At 39.0% G+C, this 23,377-nt stretch overlaps 1 protein-coding gene across 2 annotated transcripts in view; it reads right to left on the bottom strand.

Moving 5' to 3' along the window:
- The window catches only part of znf512 (zinc finger protein 512), a 39,486-nt gene extending 16,410 nt beyond the window's left edge, over positions 1-23,076 (bottom strand). Inside the window, exons 1-9 of one of the 2 annotated variants that reach the window (XM_078399410.1) lie at positions 22,959-23,076; positions 19,864-19,957; positions 15,071-15,132; positions 13,078-13,148; positions 7,500-7,693; positions 6,294-6,386; positions 4,115-4,231; positions 1,990-2,114; positions 692-778 (exon numbers count right to left, since the gene is read on the bottom strand). In XM_078399410.1, coding sequence (XP_078255536.1) covers positions 692-778; positions 1,990-2,114; positions 4,115-4,231; positions 6,294-6,386; positions 7,500-7,693; positions 13,078-13,148; positions 15,071-15,132; positions 19,864-19,948 — 834 coding nt within the window. In that variant the 5' untranslated portion in view covers positions 19,949-19,957; positions 22,959-23,076. The remainder of the gene's footprint in view (positions 1-691; positions 779-1,989; positions 2,115-4,114; positions 4,232-6,293; positions 6,387-7,499; positions 7,694-13,077; positions 13,149-15,070; positions 15,133-19,863; positions 19,958-22,958) is intronic. The other variant, XM_078399411.1, reaches the window with a different exon arrangement.
- Between the last annotated feature and the right edge of the window lie 301 nt (positions 23,077-23,377).

The following is a 23,377-nucleotide window of genomic DNA, read 5'->3' as shown; positions in this document are numbered from 1 at the left end:
AAGATGTCAGGTGACTCAACGAGGCAGAGTAAAAGAAACTCTTCACTCACCTGACACATTTCTATATAACCAATTTGCTTTAAACTCATTGCAAAGCGTGTACGAGAGCCAGCAAAATGGTCCATTCCTTATAGCTTACATTCTTAAAGTTATCAAGACCAGTTTTGAACATTTTATTCATTTATAGAAATGTATACATAATTTTGTGAAGAACTCAAAGTAACAGAATCGATTATTTTGGCAAATATATCAATGTGCAATATGCAAAGGCTCTCGTCTTTTTTATATACATTACTTCTATACAAACAGCAAACTGCCATACCAAAACTATGCAATGAGACTCATTGCAAGATGACTATTTACCATAAGCTACAAAGTCTGACAAAGCTTTAATGACACTGACATTTTTTTTTAAATTACAAATTTGGCTAAATTGCACAAATTTTCAAAGGTCAAGGCTCTGTTGTTTCTTTGCATTAAAGGTTCTAAATGAATCACCTGCCACCAGATCAACATCCAGAATATGAACTGATGGAAACTGTTTGACTTGATGTGTCCTTCTGAAAGTCCAGCAACATAACATAACCCACAAATGCAATTTGATTTCAGAGAAAAATAAATAGGAAAGCCTTCCAGTTCTAAGCAGTGTTGTCAAAACAAAGAGATTCATCTTAGATTGTAACTGTCTTACCATGTTATTATGGTCTGCCATTAAATGATATTTGAGCCCAGCTAAAGACTTTAACTGTTTTCCACAGTGTTGGCATACAAAGGGTTCCTGAAAGAAAATGAGTCTATCTTAGAATGGAACCTCAGATTTGTTACATTAGTTCATTGTAAATTATGCAAATAATTTTTCTTTGTGCAAATAACTTTTCAAATTTCCATTTTTAAAAGAGAGAACCTCTCAATACTATTTTAAGCAATAGCATTTGTCAAATGCTAAGCAGACAAATAGATTTTAACCATAACAGGCAATTAATTAGAAATTATTTGACTTTCTCATTGTCTGAAGTATACCCTATTGTTATTAATCATCACAATTAGTACTGCCTGTTTTGTTGTTTTTCTAACATGAGTCAGCACAAAAGACAATTTGTCGATTAGTTTTTATATTTTTAATGGGATCTCACTCTCTCTGTTCTACACTATTACAGAGATTAGATTAGCCTACCTGAGAATCACATTTGCCTGCATTGGGTCCACGGCCTTCTAAGCCTTTCCTATCTATGTATCTGTCTGAATGTCTTTTAAATGTTTTAATTGTATCCACTTCTATCATTTCCTCTGGCAGCTCGCTCCACTTACCTACTACCCTCTGTGGAAAGTAATTGCCCCTCAGTTTAGCACCATGCACTCCAGAAGGAAACTGATATAGTTTTATAGTTTGCTACAACACTCGAGTTTCCAATAGACACCAGAATGAGAGGGAAATGGAAGTTTCAGGAAAAGTAGGGAATGAAGAGGTTTGGAAATGGAAAAATGGTGATTTCACAACATGGTCTTTCCCCTTGTTCGCCTCATGCAGTCCAAGTGGCAGCAATACCATTAGCACCCTGAAAGTTTATGTAGCTGATGAACTTGCATTTCTGTCGTACCATTTTTATATTAAATACTGGTTCCAATATTCTTGACAGATGTCGGAAGAATTAGAAAGGGAAGAATAGTATTAAAGAGAAAAAAATAAAATGCCAATGGTTGAACTGTGCAAAAGACAAATGAAAGGATCTGGTCTGTATAAATGTTATAATTTCCTTTTGCTATCTTATGAAGATTTCAACTAAATTTCAATCTTTGTAAACACTATTAGCTCCAAATGGTAGCTACTACATTTACCAAACCAGACAAAATGCCTGCAATTGTATTTTATTATTTAGGATCCATCAATTAAAGGTTGAATTTTTGAGCAGTCTGTTGCAAAATAAATGTAACTCTCTCTCCCACCCCAACCCCCAAGGATTCATGTGACATAGTAAAACTAATAGGCACCTCTTTGCAGTTTGCCATATGTTTTTTCAGCCCTTCCACCGTCTTCCTCATAACAGCCTTACATGTAGGGCAGGTAATCCTTCCCCTTTCCAGAATTTCCAGATACCAGTGTTCCTCCTGACTTCCTGCCAATTTAATCCAATCATTTAAAATTTGTTAATTGAGAAAGATAAAACTAACATGGAAATTTCATATTGAAAATTAAAATCAACTTCAGGTACAGTATACTATTTTTTTAAGTTCCCTTCCTTCCTAATCATATTTATACTATTATAAAATCTAATAATAGATTTGAGCTCATGAGCGGTCATACCAAATAGTTTTAAAAAACACAAGAGTACTAGTTGATCCGATTGCAAGCAATAATAAGAGCTCTGGGAATTTTAAATTAAATAAGCTTATTTTATAATTTCATTTTCACAAGAATGCTCTGATATCTCCCAAGTAAATTGATAGGTTCACTCGCTCAAAAGACAATGCAGCTTTATAATTTCTACAGCCGGGTGTTACTCTGGGGATCAAAAGCAAGATAATAACAATCGTTGCCATGTAACGTTTTGAGTGCAGCATGTTGAAAGGAGAGACTCTCTCTGCACTGAGTACTTTGAGGCAGTCGCAGGCTGAGAAGGTTTGCCCCTATCCTCCAGCATGCCATAGAAACGAAGTCCTCCTGGGTTGCCATAATTGAAAAAGTTAAATCTAATGTTTTTTGATTTGTCAGGATTCTGCGGATCAAATAATACTAGTGACAAGAATATATATTACTAGTTGGAAAATAGGTAATTCCCACTGAAAAACATTTTGCATTTATTTATCCAATACAAAATTATCAAATCTGTCAACTCACCACCGCTTGTCATATTAGAGTACTTTCCAGCCCATCTTCCAAAATGTTTTAATAAAAAGTCCAAAAGCCAATCTTTGGCCACTTCACAACACCCTGAATTGCTGCTCCTACGTCATCCATGCACACAGTTACACTGCTGAATGCAGAAGGACTATCTATCCCTGGGTCACCACACTCTGAAGACCAGTGGCTTCCCAAAATACCCACTAGAATTCACCAGCTGGCAAAATAGCACACTCAGTTTTGTCACGGCAAAAGTTGTCATTGATTTTAATATTTAGATTTATGACGTCTATTGAAATTGAAGTAAATAACTAATGGCATTAGACTTTTAAAAACTGTATTTTTAGTAAAAATATGAACTAAAGCAAAAAGAGGCATTTTTCTTTGTCTCCAAAAGCCTCTATCCGAGCACCCAAATTGAAATCAATGGAGATTCAGCTCCTATAACATTGGATCAAAAAGGAGATTTGCTTAGGCTCACTGCTAGAGAACATATGGAGTCCCATGGCAGAGCAAACCAAGCATTTCAGCATTCCCAGTCTGTCATTAAATCAAAGCATAACTGCACCATTTAATTAACGGCTCTGCTATAAATCTGTGTTCAGCTCATTCAGTATTAATTCACCAGTATGGAATAGAAACCCCCAATATTTGCCAGGATTAAAATATTTCTCCAAATTTTATCTGACTGGTGGTCAGTAAGAAAGGTTCGTCAATTAAAACGATTACAAAAAATGCAGAGGCAGAATTTTTTTTGAAATAAATGTTTTTCCACTGATCGTTATTGAGAGCATGGTTTGATATTTTAACCAAGTTGAAGATAGACCGATAGCATCAAATTACATAAACTTTTTTAAAAGTACAGAGCCAAGGAAAGATCAAAGAGCAGTAGGATTCCTTTTGGAATAGTAATAGTAATAAGCAGCTCAGACACACTGGATCAAACCCTTCTGCAAACCTAAATTTCCGTAATGGATTAATCAGAATCATCTGGATAAATGTAGTTTTCAAATACATGCCTTAACATTGAGATTACTAAAACAAATGAACTGGATTGAATAAGCTTTCTTATACAAAGTGAAACAAATGTTGTAAGAAATCTCCATCATCAATCATGTTACCTCATAATACCACTGCCTAGCTACAAAATCTCAACTAATTCCTTTATCTATAAACATTCCTATGAGAAATATATAACATGGCAAGAATATCTAAAAATACCAGAGAAAGTCCTGCAACTATGTTAATTTCAACACAGCAGCATTTACCTCATACCTGCTGCATACGAAGGAGGTTCCTTTCTCACGTACCGAGAACGTTTTCCAGATTTTGGACGCTGCACTTTGGCATTGACTTTAAAGGACCTTTGTTTTTTAGAATACGTGCTTGTTACTGTAAATAAAAAGAGTATCAATTGAAAAACAATCTACATCAGGCTTAATATTCTAACACTACCACAAATAGACATTGATTTAGGTTTATTATTGTCACGTGTACAGTGAAAGGTTTTATTTTGCATGCTATTCAAACAGAACAGATATACTGTGCATAGATACAATCAATACAATCAAGTCAAACTCAAGTACAATAGGTAGAGCAAAGGAGAAGATACAGAGACCAGATTTAGTTCTCAGCAATGTAATGCATCAGTTCCATAGACATATAGCATATAAATCCACACAGGTGCTGTATACAAATGTTCTAAATGCATTAATATTATGGCATTAATGGAGCATCACTGAAAAACAGGTCAGCTTATTATTTCATAAAACAATTCCATCAGGTACCAAAAACACAGTTAACAAAGGCCTAGGTTTTGCATCACAAAACACCAGAAAGAACAAGTACTTAATTTTATAAAAATATAATCAGACAGCAACTTGCAAAACTTACACATGCACAATTTTGAACATACAAATCAACATGTTCCTGCCCAAGTTAACATGCTCCTTTGCGAATGGTCTATAATTCGAAATTTCCTGTTGATTCACTATTGAAATTAAAGCAAAAAAAATGTGATTTGTCTTTCCCAAATGGGTATAAAAGAGCTCACATCATTTACTCTTTGTAGGGACAGGGGATGTTACCAGTGTATGCTATCTAACTTTCAATCAGACCATTAACACAAATCTTCATCTCATTGCTGTTTGTGATTTTACCATGCACGGGCCGGCTATTAAATATCCATTATAACAATAACTGTCCTTCCAGAGGATTATGACACTTTGAATGTTCTATGGTTGCTAAGAATTCTCACATTTATTCCTGCCTTATTGTAGGGTTACAAAACAATGAGAATTTTTTTTTTGACACAAGAGAGCCGATGCTACTTTATAAAGCATGTTAGAGTCATAGAGTCAGTCTTACAGCGTGGAAACATGCCCTTCGACTCAACTTGCCCACACTGGCCAACATATCCCATCTACACTAGTCCCACCTGCCTGCTTGCTTTTGGCCCATCTATATACTAAAACTCTTGTTTGTTTGTTTGTTCCTGAACTACAGCCAAAACGGTACACGATAACACAACAATTTTTGGCTCCATTTTAGGGGAGGGGGGGGGGGGGGGGGGGGGAGAAGGTACTGCACCAATCAGGTGTAATAAATAAAGGTTTGTACATTTGCAAGAAAAATGGGCAACCATACCATTAGTTTACACTGGACATATGCAACCATGTTTATGGTTGGAGTTCTGATTTTTGAGTTATACCAGAGTTCTCTATGTGGCTTCCTTCCATATGTTTAATACAGAAAGTGACTAACTTTCACAATACTTACAAATTAAATACTCCAAAAGGAGCTAGACACTGGTGCATTTCGGCAGGCAAATCTATAATGGTGTATTTAATTGTAACTGAATACAATCGACAATAGACGCAGGAGTAGGCCATTCGGCCCTTCGAGCCAGCACCGCTTCACCGTGATCAAGGCACAATCAGCACCCCGTTCCTGCCTTCTCCCCATATCCCCTGACTCTGCCATCATTAAGAGTCTCTAACTCTCTCTTGAAAACATCCAGAGAATTGGCCTCCACTGCCTTCTGAGGCAGAATACCTTTTTGGAATTGAAAATATAATTTTTACAAGCTGGAGTCCAATTTTTCCAGAACTTCAATCCACGTGAGAGATTTAAATATATATTTTTTAATTATTTTTCTGTCAACTCCTTGTTTTATTCCTCAAATCATTTTCACTTTCTATACAAGATTCTTTTACCATTTCCTAACTTATAGTTCAAGTTTGAACCACGCATATGTTACATACATCCTCTAGAGGGTCATAATCTAGATCAGATGCCAGTGACAGCTAATCTAAACTTCAAAATTAATGTGTAAATCTAAACAACAATCCTTTGCAAACGCACACATGTCAAGGCTTAATTAAGCATGAATAAAGCACCAGAAATAACTGCTATGAGAACATTTCAAAATATTTCTGATGCACATTTTTTATACCTGTAAGCTTTCTTCCTTTCCGAGAAGATTCATCATTCTCTTCATCAGTATCAGCAGTATTCATCTTTCTTTTCTTCTGCACAGCTTTACGTTCTATTGTAAAGATAACAAGTTTAACATTTGAAGGTTATCTTTATTTTAGAAATATATAAATCTATTGAGCTGCTAAAAGAAAACGACAAAAAACAAAAATATACATGCAACTCTATTTTCTGTACGTGTGCAAGGTATAGTCAGAACCAACAGGTACTGGGGAAATATAATATCCACTGTTTTTACTCACGTTTAGTATAAAGAAATTAAAGGAATTGTCTGCAGAATAACAAATCAGCAAACAATTATATAAGAAAACATAAGACATGTATTAAATGAAGCAATAATTATCTGCTATGAAAGGTTTTCCCTGACCTATCCATTAAGCCAGTAAGCAGAGCTGAAAGAATCTTGCAGGGTTACCTCGGAGGAAAGCCAAGAGTAACCATGTTAGTGGATCTGCAGTACATGTGGCAAAGATGGTTGATTCCCATTCCTCAAAGAAATCATTGAACCACTTGGGTTCCACAAGAATCAGGTAACTTTATGGCCACCAGAAGCATTCAAGCTTTTAATTTTCAATTAATGTAAAACAAAAGCTGAATAAATCATCCAGCTTGTATGAATCTGTCTTTTGATCACACTTCCAAGACTGCTGGATGTTAGTCCAATAATTTAACCACTATGTCAGCATATACCTATATTTTCTGCATACTTTTATCTGTTAAGCATTGTTCCAGAATATGCCGATACATTGAGATTGTATTTCAAAAAGATATACTTAAAAGGTTAGAACCACAACGTTCTTATGCCCAGACTAATAGCTGTTAGGAGAGCTTGTTTTGTATACCCAGAAAAATTGCTGATTTCTCCTTGTTTTGGAATACAGAAAACCTTTTAAATATTGGTTCATATTGTGCAAATGAACATTAGTTATGTAAACTACCTTCAACTGTACCCAAATCACCCTTTGATAATTAAGAATGCAGATGATAAAATTGAATATGTTTTTCTGTAGTTAAGATTATGCAGTTTAACACAGGGTCAATTTGATGTCATGGCTACTCATTGCGTGCAACATAACCTTTACCTTAACAATTCTAATCCATATTAACTTACCTATTTTCGGAGTATGCGATCAGTTATTAGCTATCTATAAACTACACAATTTACCTTTCCCTTTATGCTTGCAACCTTCCACATCAGCCTCCATTCCCTTCATCTCCAACCAGTATCTTGGCTTTCGAATTGACAACTGCCCATCATCCTCGCCATTGACCTTATCTTCTGACGTTGAAGATGAAACATCACTGAAAGATTCCTCATTGCTGTCCTTGGAAACAAAGTTGCTTTTGTATTGTTTGTCCCTGGTAAAAAAAGTGTGAGTAAACTGTGTGATTCGTTTATGATTCAACCATCGTATGTGCATTTTCACGAAAAGTGGGACACAGATGCCAAAATTTGAAATTGCCATTTGGGTTAAATGCCTCATTTAGGTGAAAAGTACATAAGTTGAAGCTTTCAAAATCAAAATTATTTTCATCAATGGCAGACATTTGGATTTCCAAAATGCCTGCCAAATTAGGCACATAATCTGAAAGTATAAAACAATGCATTGACATACAATCTGCTTTCTGTATCCCTGTAAGCCCATTTATCTGATTAATTTCTTTCACATGGTTCAGTTTATTTGATTAACACTTTATCAAATCAAAAGAAAAAAATTGCTGATTTCATTCATTGATCTACAAAAACCTTGATAAGATTTACCCAGAATGATGTAACATCAGTTACTGGAAACATTTATATATCTTTATTCCTTTTTACAGTAATGTTGATATATTTAATGCTGCCTGATACTTTTGCTCTGTGGCCAAAATTGCTTTCCAGCCTAAAATCATGGGTAATAAAGATACCCTTAAGTCTTGATTGACTCATTCAAATGTGTAACTTCAGTTACCGTAATGCCAGTTACCACTGAGTAAAGTCAGTTACCAGGTATACATAGCTTTTTATTAAAAATAATTGGCTTCATCCTCTCACTAGAGGGCAGCAATCACTTTCAAGGGGTACAATTAGTGCCAGCCCTGAAGCATTGGCAAAAGCCCAAAGAGCTCTCCCAAGCACTCCACGTCGGAAGGAGGCAATAATACATTGTATGAATCTCATCTGACAAAAGATGGTGAGTTGCCAGTAGTCCTTTTCATCACCCTCCACAAGGTCAGCATTGTCTGACGACACGATCAAGCTCATTGCGAATTTTTATGAGAGAGATGATGTCAGCAGACAAGCTCCAGGAAGAAAAGATGTTATAACTGAGAAGTGAAGATGTAACCAAAGAAAAGAAGCAGATCAGGCACCTGACATCATCAATCAGGAAGTCCTATGCTCTGTTCAAAGAAGAATATCCTGATGCCAGAGTTGGAAAGACCAAATTTACTCTGTTGTGACCACAACATGTGCTGCTGAGCAAATTGTTGCCGCATAATGTGTGCCTTTGTCTTTGTCATTATTACGAAAGTTTCTCAATGGCAATAAATGCCTTGAACAAAGGTGATGCTTCTCTTCCCATGTACAATCATCAGTTTGTAGACACCATAATCTGTACTCCTGGATCCAAATGCTGTAAACTCAACGAGTGTGAACAATGCAAAGATGGTAACGGATTCAAAACTCGGTACCCCATGAAGGATACTGTCATGACACGTTGGTGTGTGTGGAGAGCTGATGACCATGGTAGGCTCAACAAGTGTAAAGAAGAAGGCAGATCTCATGAACTACATCAGTGCATTACTGATCTCGTTCCACAGTTGGTCGAGCATAGCTATGTTCAAAGATGCCAATCACAGGCCTGGAAAGAGATGAAAGAACGAGCAACATCTCCAATGTATGATCCGCTGCATGCCCTCATTCAGGTAGATTTTGCAGAGAATTATATGTGCATACAGCAAGATGAGATACAAAGCGCCCATTGGCAACAGACCCAGGTCAGCATATTTATGTCAGCAGCATGGCATTCACGATCCTTTTTTTTCAGGTGTCATCATTTCTGACAACTTGGTACACACAAAGGAGACAATTGTACCTTACATTGCCAAGGTGCTTGAAGATGTTCCTGCTGAAATGAGTCGAGTATCTATTTGGTCTGATGGTCCATCATCACAATTTAAAAACCGCTTCATGGCTGCAGCATTAGTAGCAGTTGCAGTAAAGCATGGCAAGAAGCTTGACTAGCATTTCTTTGCTACAAGCCATGGAAAGGGCGTGGTTGATGGAATTGGTGGAAGTGTTAAGGGTTTTATGTGGAACAAGATGAAGTCATGTCAACAATGCTCAAGAATTTACAAAAGGCACAGAAAACATGAAAATCTCAGTGTATCACATGACAGAAGAGGAGGTTGCACACCGTGGAGAACCATTTGGACAAGTCTTCACAAATGCACCGAAAACCACTGGTATGTCAAAGGTCCACCACATTGCTGTGACTGATGAAAAGGCAGCAACTACTTTAATCAGCCACCGTGGTCAGGCAGCAGCCAGCTCCACTAGCCAGAGTGGACAGGCAGCAACCAACTCCACTAGCCAGGATAGACAAGTGGGAACCAGCTCCACTAACCAGGGTGGACAGGCTGCTACCAGTTCCACTAGCCGGGGTGGAAAAGCAGGAATCAGCTCCACTAGCCGGGCTAGAAAGGCAGCAACCAGCTCCACTAGCCTGTGTGGAAAGGCAGCAATCAGCACCACTAGGCAGGGTGGACAGGAAGCAAGCAGGTCTATCAGCATCGATGTGTATTCATCAACACGGGAATCAGATTTTAAAGATGGTGACTGGGTGGAGGTGGAGTATGATGGTATATTCTATCCTGGGGAAGTGAGAAAGGTTGTGGGATCGGTATCATGTGCCTGGCATGGTACCAACTGGCAAGTTTTGGAAGTGGCCCCAAAATGAAGATATCTTCTACCACAGACAAAATCATTGGGAGGAGTTGGCTGCGCCTAACGGCTGCGGCTCTCTGGCAATCTGTTGTCTTTTTTTCTTTTTTTTTGTTTGTGTCGGTGTTGGGATGGTTTTTGTTTCTGTTTTTGGCTGTGTATGTGTGGTGGGGGTGTGGGGTGGGGTGGGGGGGTGGGGCGGGGGGAAACCTTTATTTTATTAGGTCTCTTCCCCGGGGCGCGGCTCGGCTGCGGGCCTTAACATTGCCGGCGCAGCTCGGCTGCGGGACGTTTCAGTGCCCGGTGCGGCTCGGCTGCGGGCCTTAACATTGCCGGCGCAGCTCGGCCGCGGGACGTTTCAGTGCCCGGTGCGGCTCGGCCGCTGGACTTAACATCGCCCGGTGCGGCCGCGGGACGTTTCAGTGCCCGGTGCGGCTCGGCCGCGGGACGTTTCAGTGCCCGGTGCGGCTCGGCCGCTGGACTTAACATCGCCCGGTGTGGCCGCGGGACGTTTCAGTGCCCGGTGTGGCCGCGGGACGTTTCAGTGCCCGGTGCGGCTCGGCCGCGGGACGTTTCAATGCCCGGTGCGGCTTGGCCGCTGGACTTAACATCGCCCGGTGTGGCCGCGGGACGTTTCAGTGCCCGGTGCGGCTTGGCCGCTGGACTTAACATCGTCAGCGCTGTTCGGCCGCGGGACGTTTCAGTGCCCGGTGCGGCTCGGCCGTTGGACTTAACATCGCCCGGTGTGGCCGCGGGACGTTTCGGTGCCCGGGGCGGCTCGGCCGGGGGGCCTTCCATCCCCTTGCGGGGGCTGTGCGTGTCGTTTGCCTCGGTAGGGGTCGAGCTGCCTGTCCGTGGGTGCGGGGGGAAGAGAGGGGAAGTTTTGTTGCCTCCATCACAGTGAGGGGGTGTTTGGAGTCACTGTGATGGATGTTTGTGTTGGGGTCGGGTGTCCTGTGTTCTTTTCTTTTTGCTGTATTTTGTGTGACTGCTGAAATTTCGCTCGGTGTTGTGCCGAGTGACAATAAAGTGTTGTTATGTTATGTTATGTTATGTTATGAGAAAACGTCCAGCACCGACAGTAGTCAACGCACGTGGACGCTTCTCTTTTAATAGCTCAACATAAAAATATTATAGCAAGGCAAACATGACAAAAAATGTCCTTCATTTCAAAGGTGCATTAAGCATCCCTGGAGTTAAGAATTCAAGACAGTAAATTCATGAATGGCAATCTGTAACAGACATATGTTTTAGCATTATCAAATACGATGGTTGTTTTTTTGCATGTTTTTATCTTCTTACACACACAATTAAATTCTAAGAAAACTGTATGGCAAAAGGCAACGTCAGTTACGTAACATCAGTTACCGACATGTTCACATTAAAGTGGTAAAAAATTTAAATGAAAGTGGCTAAATGTCTTCTTATCTTGCACACCTGTACTCCATAACCCAATAATACTGCCACATAAACCTCATCATTCCAACATTTCAGGGACATGAGATATCAGAAAATGATCCTGCACCTAGTTTTTTTGTGTCCTTTCTGCGTAACGTCAGCTACTGACACGTTTTTACTCACTGCTAGAGAATAAATATAGTTAGGGTGAAAAACTTACCACCCATTCCTTCAATATAAATAGCTCATAACTATACCGAGGAGATACCCCAATCATTCTTAATTACTTAGCTACAATAGAATTAAGGTGTCAAAAATTGTGCATTTGTAACGTCAGTTACAGTGAAAATGCCCATTAAAATACTGCATACAAGTACAAAAGAGATGACTAATGGTTATGGAGCAAAGAGGGGCGAAACGCAATTAAACATCACTGGATCCTCACAATCTATTTTAAAATGAAATGAACCTTTGCAGGGCAAAATCAAAAATAGGGTCAATAATAAAACGTTAAATCAAATAGGGAATGAATGAGAAATGCTTTTTCTGGATGATGGTTAGAAAGGCAATTCACTATTATAACAGTGAGAAAAAAATCTAGATGGAATTTAGGAGGATACAGCTGATGACATGTGAGAAGAGGGCATCTATGGACATGCTGATAGGGTCAGAAGCAAACAACGGCAAAAATCCATATGGAATTCAGGTCTATTTCTATGTCCATATACTTTGTTCAATAACATGCTGGATTTATTTCTTGAAAGGGGACCACAAAAGTGCAAGATATTTAGTTATTATAGAATATTATCGAAGGCAGAAGTCATTCACCTTATTTTACCTGCACCAGCTGTTGAGTTTTCTAAATAATCACATTTTGCTACTATTTTCAATCTTACTAGTTCAAATGTTTCCACCATTGTTTCAGGAAATACATTCCTGATAAAAACAACACGCTTATGTATAAAACATTCTTATTTATTAAAACACACTTATTTATAAAACTGAGGTGAGAAGAAACTTTTTCACCCAGAGAGTTGTGAATTTGTGGAATTCTCTGCCACAGAAGGCAGTGGAGACCAATTCACTGGATACATTTAAAAGAGAGTTAGATAGAGCTCTAGGGACTAGTGGAATCAAGGGATATGGGGAGAAAGCGGGCACAGGTTACTGATTGTGGATGATCAGCCATGATCACAATGAATGGCGGAGCTGGCTCGAAGGGCCAAATGGCCTCCTCCTGCACCTATTTTCTATGTTTCTGTTTCTATTCAAGTCACTTCTGATTGTGTTGCCAAAATTCACTGGAAAAGCAAATAATTGGCCAGATAAACTAAGAAAAAATATTATCAAAAGACAAATATAAAACTTCCTACTTCAGTATTTAACCAAAAACAGATTATTCAATTTAAGTTGTACACACTTCTCATCTCCCAAAGTGATCTTTATCTTTTGAATTCTTGGTTCCAAGTCTTTTTCAGGAGGTTCAGTACTCTGAAAAGAAAAGCTTCAAGTTGTTATTATTGCACAGTTATAATACTCTGTAGAAATTAGAATGGAATTGGCTATTCACTCTCCATTACAAATGCATTATACTTCAGGAAATTTTTTTTTTGAATTCCACCAGATTTCTGAGGTTCATTAATGTAATTTAGTTTAAGAATTTAGTACATCAGGTCAGTCATGTTCATCACAAAAAATACAATCGTTGGTTTTAGTTAACCTTTCACTGCGCATAACATATACTGTGCTTAAAGAAGTTCCAAGATGTGTATCCTAACATATTATTGAAAACTGAAATATTGAACAAGGACAGATTTCCCAACATACTGTGCACTACACAGTCAAAGGTGAGAAGGTTTTCCAGCTGATGAAGAATCTCTTGCCTGATTTTTTTTAGATGAAATGGGTCAAATTTTATATCGGGCAGGAAACTAATTCAACAGCACATCTCCCAGTTGGGGAAGTTAAAAGTGATCTTCTCCGAATTATTAATAAATGAGTTTTTAATTCAGTAACTTAGTAAACATGTCTTAAAACAAATGACTTCACACAATCCTGTTCCTTTATGCCTCATTGCACAAATTGATATTTTCACAATTTAACTTAGTCATACAATGTGGAAATAGGCCCTTCAGCCCAACTTGCTTACACCAACCAACATGCCCACGCCAACCAACATGCCCCACCTATACTAGTCCCACCTGCCTGCTTTTGGTCCATATCCCTCTATACATGTCCTCTCCACGTATCTGTCCAAATGTTTCTTACACGTCGGCAGCTCGTTCCATACACCCACCATTTTTTGTGTGTAAAAAAAGTTACCTCAGGTTCCAAATAAGTCTTTTCCCCCCTCACCCTAAACCTATGTCCCCTGGTTCTCGATTCCCCTACTCTGCATTTACCCATTCAATTCCTCTCAAGATTTTGTACATCTCTTTAAGAGGCTTCTTGACTCTTAATAACAAAATAACATTTGCTTAGTTTGTTGCTGATGCAAAGTCACAAATACTGCAACAATTGGATATTTAAAAATGGGAAGGGGATCAGTAGAAGAATCAAGAACAACTGGTGAAGATTGAGAATATTCAGCATGTTCACAAGGATACTCTCGAACTTCTATAGATACGCCGTAGAAAGTATTTTACAGGATGCATCTCAGTTTGGTATGGCAACTGCTTTGCTCTTGTCTGCCTAAACCTGCAGAGTGGTGAATACAATCCAGTCATCACTTCCTTCTATCCAGTCCAACATGGTGCATTGCATCAAGAAAGCTGGAGATATTATCAGGTTTTCCTACCATCCTGGTCATTCCCTTTTCTGTCCTAATTTCTGAGAGAAGATACAAGATATTGAAAGCCTGGATATGTAGGCTTAACATCAGCTTCTTCCCCACTGCTATTGGACTCCTGAACCAATCACCTCTTTTACAGCCCCTTACTGGAGTTGCCACAATGTATTCCTACTCTAAATTCTACTCATTTGGTAATTCCATTTTTTTGCACTATTTCAGATTGCATTTCAATATTTGCACCATTCTGCTGTTTTACATTCACTGCTGTTCCTACAGTATCAAAAAAATGCAATTTGATAATCATATTCAAGCTGACTTCAGGCGTATAATTACCTAAGGAAACGAGTTTGACGTGCACAAGGTGAAAATATAAACTGCAAAATTTAACAAATAAAACAATGTTTGTTGGATACAAATTTTAAAAACCAGGCTTATAAAACTTAATGCATTTATGACAATCATTTCTAGAGCATTATTATTAGAGATTTCTCCATTACAGAAAAAAGTTCTTAAGTAAGAGGAAACACTGAACAATGGCCCTACTCTGTTGCTGTAATCTGGGTGGCGTGGGGAAGGAATATTGACTTATGTGACTGATAATGAAGAGAAAATTAATTCTTACCTGAAATTCCAAATTTTTATTTTTTGCTGTCACTTTCTCTTCACTCCGAGCCTTTTTACTTCCTTACAATGAACAAGTAAAGATACGTTTTAGAAATCTAGTTATATCAGGCACAATAGATTATGAATTCACCTACAATTGTTAGCATTAAAAATAAGAAAGGACATAAGTAACAAGAACTGTAAATCTGAGAAATGATTAGCAAAGGAAAAATATGAACATACTGCATTGTTCTTCAAAAAACTATACCCAGTACATTAGCACATTAGCACTCTTTGGGTTACAATCAATTAAAAATAAAGTATCTGTAGCAACAAGGAATGGAACAAACTAGTCAATAATTTATTATATCATGAATGGGTTGTCATATATCAGCTAACACATAATAATAAATAATAATAATAAATTTTTATTTGTCATATGTAGGTTTGCACAGGATCAACGGTACAATGAAATGTATTTGACAAGACAACAGGTCACCTCAGCAGTAATATTCCAAGGATAAATAAGATTTAAAAAAATGATATCAGTAAGGTAAAAAGACAATATAAAAAATAGGTAAAAAGACAATATTAAAAATAATCAACATATATGATTTGAAATGTGTTTATGAGTTCAGAAGCCTGATGGCCTGATAGTAGAAACTGTTCTTAAGTCTGGTGGTACGCGCAGCCATACTCCTGTATCGTCTGCCTGACGGTAACAAGGAGAACAGCCTGCGTGCTGGGTGGCTGTGGTCCTTGATGATGCTGCGTGCGTTCCACAGGCACCGCCGGTAGAAAATGTCCTGAATGGCCGGGAGACAGTTGCCAGTATGAGCGCAGCATGTATTGCAATGGCGATGGCATCGTCCGTGGCCCTGTTTTGCCTATATGCAAACTGAAGAGGGTCCAAGGTGTCAGGGAGAGAGGAGCAGATGTGAGTTTTGACTAGTCGCTCGAAGCACTTCATGATGACTGATGTCAGTGCGACAGGACGGTAGTCATTTAAACAGGAGGTTACTGGTTTCTTTGGAACAGGAACGATGATGGATGCTTTGAAGGAGGTGGGAACCACAGACTGACTCAGAGAGAGATTGAAGATGTTGGTGAACACCTCTGCCAGTTGATCAGCACTCGCTCTGAGGGCCCGCCCCGGAATACCATCCGACCCTGGAGCTTTGCGGTCATTGACAGATTGAGTTCTTGATGTAACAACAAGGAAGTCTAAGCTAATTTGAGAATGGGTCTTGCTACATGACCTTGGGACATGGACATCATGGACACAATATCCACATATCCTCTCTTACCCACATTCTCCATTCTCACATTTAAAAGTATGTTCATACTTTTGCCTACTCCCATCTCTTACGAATGTACCCCTCCTTTCCCTCAGCACCTCCCTCCAAGCTAATATCCTTTTGTCAATTCCACTTAAGAACAAAGATCATCCCAACTTCCACCATAAGTTTACAGTACACAGATGATACCTGACCTCCAAGTCACCGCTTACTCTTTCACATAGGATTGGTCTTACACCAAGCATCTGGAAATCAGGGATATTTTACCTGCCTTTCTCCATTGCACAACACTGCCCCCTAGCAATCAAAATTTACAGCGATACTGGAAAACATTAATCACTCTTCATATCTATGCCAACATAGGCAAACATTAACGACGAAATTCATCATCATTCGCAGCAGGCTTTGGCTGGCTGAATAAAGATCAATCGAAGACGAAGACCTCAAATTCAAGATTAAACTCATGGCATACTGAGTAGCTGTGTTTCCTGCTCTCCCCAATACTTCAAATCCATGGACAACCTTTTGTAGCAACTGATGTAGTTTTGGAGAGGAATCTCTGGAAACTCCTTAAAAATTCATTGGTAGGGAAGATGTACCAACATCAGTACCCTCTCCCAGACCAACATCTCCAGCAATGAAGCTCTGAGCAGGTTCATCTTTAATGGGTAGGGCATACTGAATATTTGATTCCCAAAACAAACAACCACATTGACCTTTTAGTCTCAAGAAGAGATTTCCAGAAGGAAGTGTTTTTGAACTGAAATGTAACATCCTCTTGTTGATGTTGAAATTCCTGGTACCCGACTATTGAGAATGGAGAAAGAGCACCAGGAAAACATAGAGCACCTCGCTCTTCCACAGGAAGACACAGAGAAAAAGCGCAAAAAGGGGAGCACTACTCATCCACCAATCAAATACCTGATGTTCCTTGGGTGGCTGTGTCTGTGTATACCATCTAGGGCTGTTCAGGCACCTCAGAGCTCACAGATCTAACATTATTTCAATAACAGCAACCCACAATATGAAACTAAAGTATTCATACACATTGAAAACACATCTAAATGTCAATCATTCCCTTTCTACAGTCCAGCAGTGCATTTTGACAATACTCTTGTGTTTCTGAAAAGGAGGCACAAACGAGATTTAGTGAATGCAAAATAAAAAAGTGATTGAAACTCAAACCGAAACCAGAAATATATTAAAAAGATATTTGTGGAAAAATAAATTCTGCCTTATATTACATTGCATTCTCACAAAAACTTCCAGGTCAAATACTTAGAAGGTCCTGACAGCTACAGTGAATGGTTTGTGCATGAATCACAATGGAGATTATTGTATTTACCATTATTGTATGTACACTATTCTGTGAGCTTCATGTGAACAAGGTATTTCATTACACCCTGGTGCACATGATGAAACCTTTTCAGAATCTGAAAGATTACTACTCTACAACTTTCCTACAGTTTGTTATTCACCAAATTGATTTTAATGACAGTGTTCCCCCTTTCCATTCAAATTTAGGTCCAAGTTAAATGATAACGGTGCTTTAAAAAAAAAGTACATTTTTGGATTTGTTAAATGGTGTTGATAGATGTAGGTAGGAAATTCAGAATTAACACGTGGAGTTCATGGACAACTTTCACAGTGAAATTACCACTTTAAGACATTCTTGGAAAAGAACGATGGCTGAGAAACATTAAATGTTCAGGACTATATTTTCTCATTTTAGCTTGGTCATCCATAGTTGCCAGGAATCCATGTTTCCTCAGTTCAGTTTAGTTTATTGTCATGCGTACTGAGGTACAGTGAAAAGCTTTTGTTGCTTGCTAACTAGTCAGTGGAAAGATAATACATGACTACAATTGAGCCATTCATATTGTACAGATACATAAGGGAATAACGTTCAGTGCAAGATAAAGCCAGTAAAGTCCAATCAAAGATAGTCCAAGGATCACCAATGAGGTGGACAGTAGTCTAGGACTGCTCTCCAGTTGTGGTTCAATTGCCCTATAATAGCTGGGAAGAAACTGTCCCCGAATCTGAAGGTGTGCGTTTTCACATTTCTATACATTTTGCCCGATGGGAAAGGGGAGAAAAGGGAGTGGCCAGGGTGCAATTCATCCTTGATTATGCTGCTAGCCTTGCCTGCTATTGTTTTGCATTATAATAATAATAATATTAATAAGCCTTTATTGTCATTCAAAATGAATTGAACGAAAATCATTTGCCACGCAGCCACAACAGTAGACATAAAAGACATGACACACAATTTTAACACAAACATCCATCACAGTGACTCCTCCAGGCACCCCATCATTGTGATGGAAGGCAAGAAAATTCTTCTCTCTTCCCCCATGCTTCTCCCACGGACAGATAGTTCGACTTCTGCCGAGGCTCCCGACTTGCGGAGCCCCCGCAAGGAGATGGAAGGTCCCGCGGCCGAACCACGCAGGGCGATGAAAAGTCCTGCGGCCGAGCCTCGCGACGAAAAGTCCCACGGGCGAGTTGCGCCGGAAGGCCCCGCGGCCGAGCCGCGCCGGGCGATGGAAGGCCCCGCGGCCGAGCCGCGCCGGGCCACGGTTCTGCAAGCGGGTCGATCAAGCCTTCCGACGGGGTGGTCGAAGCCGCCACGGCTGGAGCCGGTCGCCAGCCCGGGACCTGCAAGCTCATGATGTTGCAGTCCACAGGGCCCGTGGCCGAGCCTCCGGAGGTAAAGCTGCAGCCTCCCAAAGTCGGCCAGTTCAGAGATGGTAAGTCTTGGCCCTGCGACTGGAGCCCTCAGGATCTATCCCAGCTGGAGGCCGCCCACTTGCATACACCACAAAGTTAGAATAGAATTCTTGAAAGCTGTCAAGAGTCTGCACAGGCACAAGTGGATAGCATGCTGTGCTATTGCATCTCAAAATAGCTTTGAATCTATCAACAATATGTAATTTTCAAAGCATGGTGTAATGTACAGAGACTTATCTATTGCGTATCTGGCATAAAGAAGAGCTTCCATCTCACAAGTGGAAACACTACTACACCTGACTAAGCTTTACTATAAAAAGCATTTAAAAACTAAAGTAAGACAGATTTAAAACAATTGTTTTTACCTTTCATATGGTTCTAAGGTGGATAAGCTGAACATTGTTTTAAATGTATCTGTTTCTCAGTCAGACTAGCAGAGTTATTTGTTCAAATCATTACTTAATTGTTTCAAACTTTACTGTTGGGTCTTTATGTCTTTATGTCATACATTCCAAATAAAGCAAAAAACTCTAAGATGACGACAAATTTAAAAAATGTTAGGTTGAGTATTTATGAGCAGAGGATTTGACTAAGTGCTAATGTCAACCATGCAACAGAGTAGCATCCACATGTTGCACCAAACCACATGTCCAAAATTTAGCTTCAATGCTGGGTTCAAAGATACTCAAAGTATATTCAAAGTTATTTTTCTTGAAAATAATAAGTTTAAAACTCAGTGTTTAATGAAACAACATGGAAAATTATCGCATTCTCAGTTTACCTTGCGCCTTTGTCTTGTGCTTTGATTTTTGGAATTTCTTGCTTGAAACCTCCACAGCAGAGCTTATCTTGTTCTTTTGTGCCATCACAAGAAACTAAAAAAGTATTGTAAATAATAAGAATATAATTCTAAAGGGTCTTAAAATAAAATGGCTACATTTTCAGCTGAAGGAATATAAATGGGAGGGAGGGGGGGGGGGAGATACAACACAAGTGTTCATAGCTATGCAAAGATTTACTAAAATGATACATTGTGATCTGAAACTCCTTCATAAGGGATTATAAATTTAGGACCAGTTCTAGAAACACAAGTAGAATGTGAAAGATTTTCATTCCTTAAAGTTATTAGGGTGTGAAATAATCATTGGAAATTACAAATGATGCCAAAACAGTCTGATTATCATGAAAAACAAAAGATGATTTTTGGCCTAATTCTGCTCCTATATCTAACAATCTTATGATACAATAATTCTATTGAACAACATGAATAGTTTCACTTTTTACTTCCAACAGAAAACAGAAATTCAACTAATATTATATTCTCGGAGTATCAACAAAGAAACAGAACAGAACTAAACAGGCTATATAGTTCCCTAGAACAACAACATTAAAAAAAAAAAATCACTTACCTCCTTTTCATCCTGTATTTCAAAAATCTCCATTTGCATGAGTGGAACAGTTAATACCAAAAAGCACTTTGGGCCACATATTAACCAATGACTAGGGGTGCCTATTTTCACCACTGCAACACTGGACCCAATTCTTGCCTAACCTCGTCTTGTTCAACAGCACTGCGGCATCTATAAACTCAAAATCACGCTAAACATAACCATTTTAATTTGCACAAAGTTCCTGTTCACCCATCATTCCTGAGCATGTTGATTGTACATTGTTTCCTATCAAACAACAACTTGAATTAAAAATTGCCCCTTATTTGCAAATTCTCCCACATTCTCACCTGTGATCTTCTGCACTGCTTATGACCCTGTACAATCTTCCCCAATTCTGGCTATTCAATCAGCAACAAATTTAAATTGCTCCATCATTGACAGTGATGACCAGATCAAAGACCATAACTGCTAGAATTTGTAAACCCATCATGCCTCTCAAACTTCAACGTACTACTTTGACCAAGCTTTTAGTTATCAGCCTCACTCTTCAAGTGGTCGTATTTAGATTTTGTTAGATAATGTTAAAAGTACATTTGGATTGTGTTAAACATACCATTTAAAGACAATTTCTTCTTTCTGTAGCTTCACTGACCAATACATTTATTCAGTTTTTGTTTGGGTAAACTTTCCTCTAAACACAATCATTTTTTGTATTTTTTTTTCCAATTAATTTTCAATGGATTTCACTTCTCTTCCTATTTGTTTGTTGTGTATAGTTTCAAAGATTTTCTCTCCCAAAAATGCTTAAGATTCATCTTGCTCACACCTCTTTTCTGGGAGCCCTCCAATTGCTTTCCTGAGACCACATGTCCACTGCCAGATTGGTCACTTCCTTGCCAACAATAGAGTACTTTTTTCCTGCAATGGATTCAAAATGCAAATTGTAATGTACTAAAGGATTCGCAGTTGGTGGAATCTGAACTCTCATTACATTGTAGCACCATTCCTGCTAATACTACTATATAAGCAATACATATTCCAATTTTATTTTTGCATTTCAATGATTCCTGCCTGAACTACTTCAGAATGAGGTACATCTCTTCAACAATCTTGGATTTAACAGTACAAGTACACATGATCAGAAAAATTCTATAACTGACAAATCTAATTCATGTACGACATTATAAAATTTTCATCCCAGTGATTAGTTCTTATCCCTTCAGCCTTCCCAGGCCTCCCGAGAACACAACACCACTGCAATCCTGGCCTCACGTGTTTCTTCCATCTACAATTCCTTCCATCCACAATTGGCACTCCTTAAAACTTAATTAATGACCACCTGCAAAACTCCACATAGTCAGTACCCAAGGGCAGGACTCCGCTCAGGTACCTAACACTGCGAGACAGCAGCTCTACTAGTTGTGCCACTCATTCTGGATGGAGACTATCAGTTATAACAAACAAAAATCTGGCAATATGTCTTAGCTTTCAGAGCGAGAGAATGGTGCGTATTTTGTGAGTTCAAACAAGTGCAGAGATAGTGAAAGAGAAATCCTAATGGGTCAACTAATGGATTTGACAAAATCATAAGTGACATTTCCTGAAAGAAAACGCCTTGATACAAAATAGCTTATTGTAACGTTACTGCAGAGGAATCAGCTTGTTCTTCTCAACCTAATGTAGAAACCCATATTTAGCAACACAAAATGAGGCCATAGTCCTCGGATAATACGCAACTACTTTAAAAGCTGATCCCCACATCTGGTTACAGAAATGGGTACTGGCAAGCTATTCGCGCAATGTTAACGTTAATGCAAAAACTTTGAAATATTCTCATTTTGGGGTACACTTGACCATAACGTTCAGTAACGATTTGATGAGTCCTTTGGAAATTCTACCGGATCTGGCCCATACAAGGTCGTGGACATATTGCTTGCTTTTTTTTTTAATACCACCCTCCACCCTCCAAAAACAAAGCTGCGGATAAATAGGAGCTAAAGTGATTAACGATAAACACGTCTGCCCAGCTCCTCCCCACAACACAGGAACAATGCAGATTATGGGGGGGGGGGGAAGCAGCTGGTGACAAAAAGACAAACTTTCAATCAAAATGAACCACTGAGCTTCGCAGTCCAAGAGGTGATTAAAAAAAATCAAATTTTCGAGGCTGAAAAGCGTATTTATAAAAAAAACGAAATCGCGTTTCTCTTCCACACCCAGCCCTTATCTCACAAAGATCCCACACGATGTAAATCATATTTCCTCGGAGCACATATTTATTTTTTTTAAAGTCCCTTCAATAAAAAAAAAATGGCGTGAACAAGGAACCCGCCTCCTCCACAAGATACAGAACCAAAGGCAAGTGGCAGACGCTTCCCTGCCACGGATGAGAACGGGGCGAGCGGGGGGAAACCTTTAGTCTCCATTGCAGGTTTGAAAGCGTAATTACAATTAAATAATGGGTCTAATGCCGCAGCCACAGTACCTTTGAAATCGCAAAACACTGCTCGGCAGTGACGTCGCCGCACCAGGGGTAAGGAGCAAGGAGTGGCTCGGCTCGACACTTCCGTCCGACCGGCCCTCTCACTCACAGCGGCAGTGAGTGCGCCTGCAATAACATGGAGTTTCACACGCCACACACAGAGGGCAGACAGCTCAACAATCACAACACAGGAGGGTCTAATGATAATAATAATAATAAGAAAATAAAAGAGTTCATGTTGTAGAAAGAGTATGGGAGGGGAAAGAAAAAAAGATGGTAGATGAGGTATAATATGTGGAAAATTAGATTATGTACTGAATAGAGAAACAGAATTTCTGTTGTACATTGGTGAAGCTATCAATTCATTTTTTTCAATTTAAAAAACTTTATTGGTATGATAAGATACATCGTTATATTGCCAA

This window comes from Rhinoraja longicauda, chromosome 5, assembly GCF_053455715.1.
Source record: "Rhinoraja longicauda isolate Sanriku21f chromosome 5, sRhiLon1.1, whole genome shotgun sequence".
NCBI lineage: Eukaryota > Metazoa > Chordata > Chondrichthyes > Rajiformes > Arhynchobatidae > Rhinoraja > Rhinoraja longicauda.
This window is presented reverse-complemented; position numbering and strand designations above follow the sequence as displayed.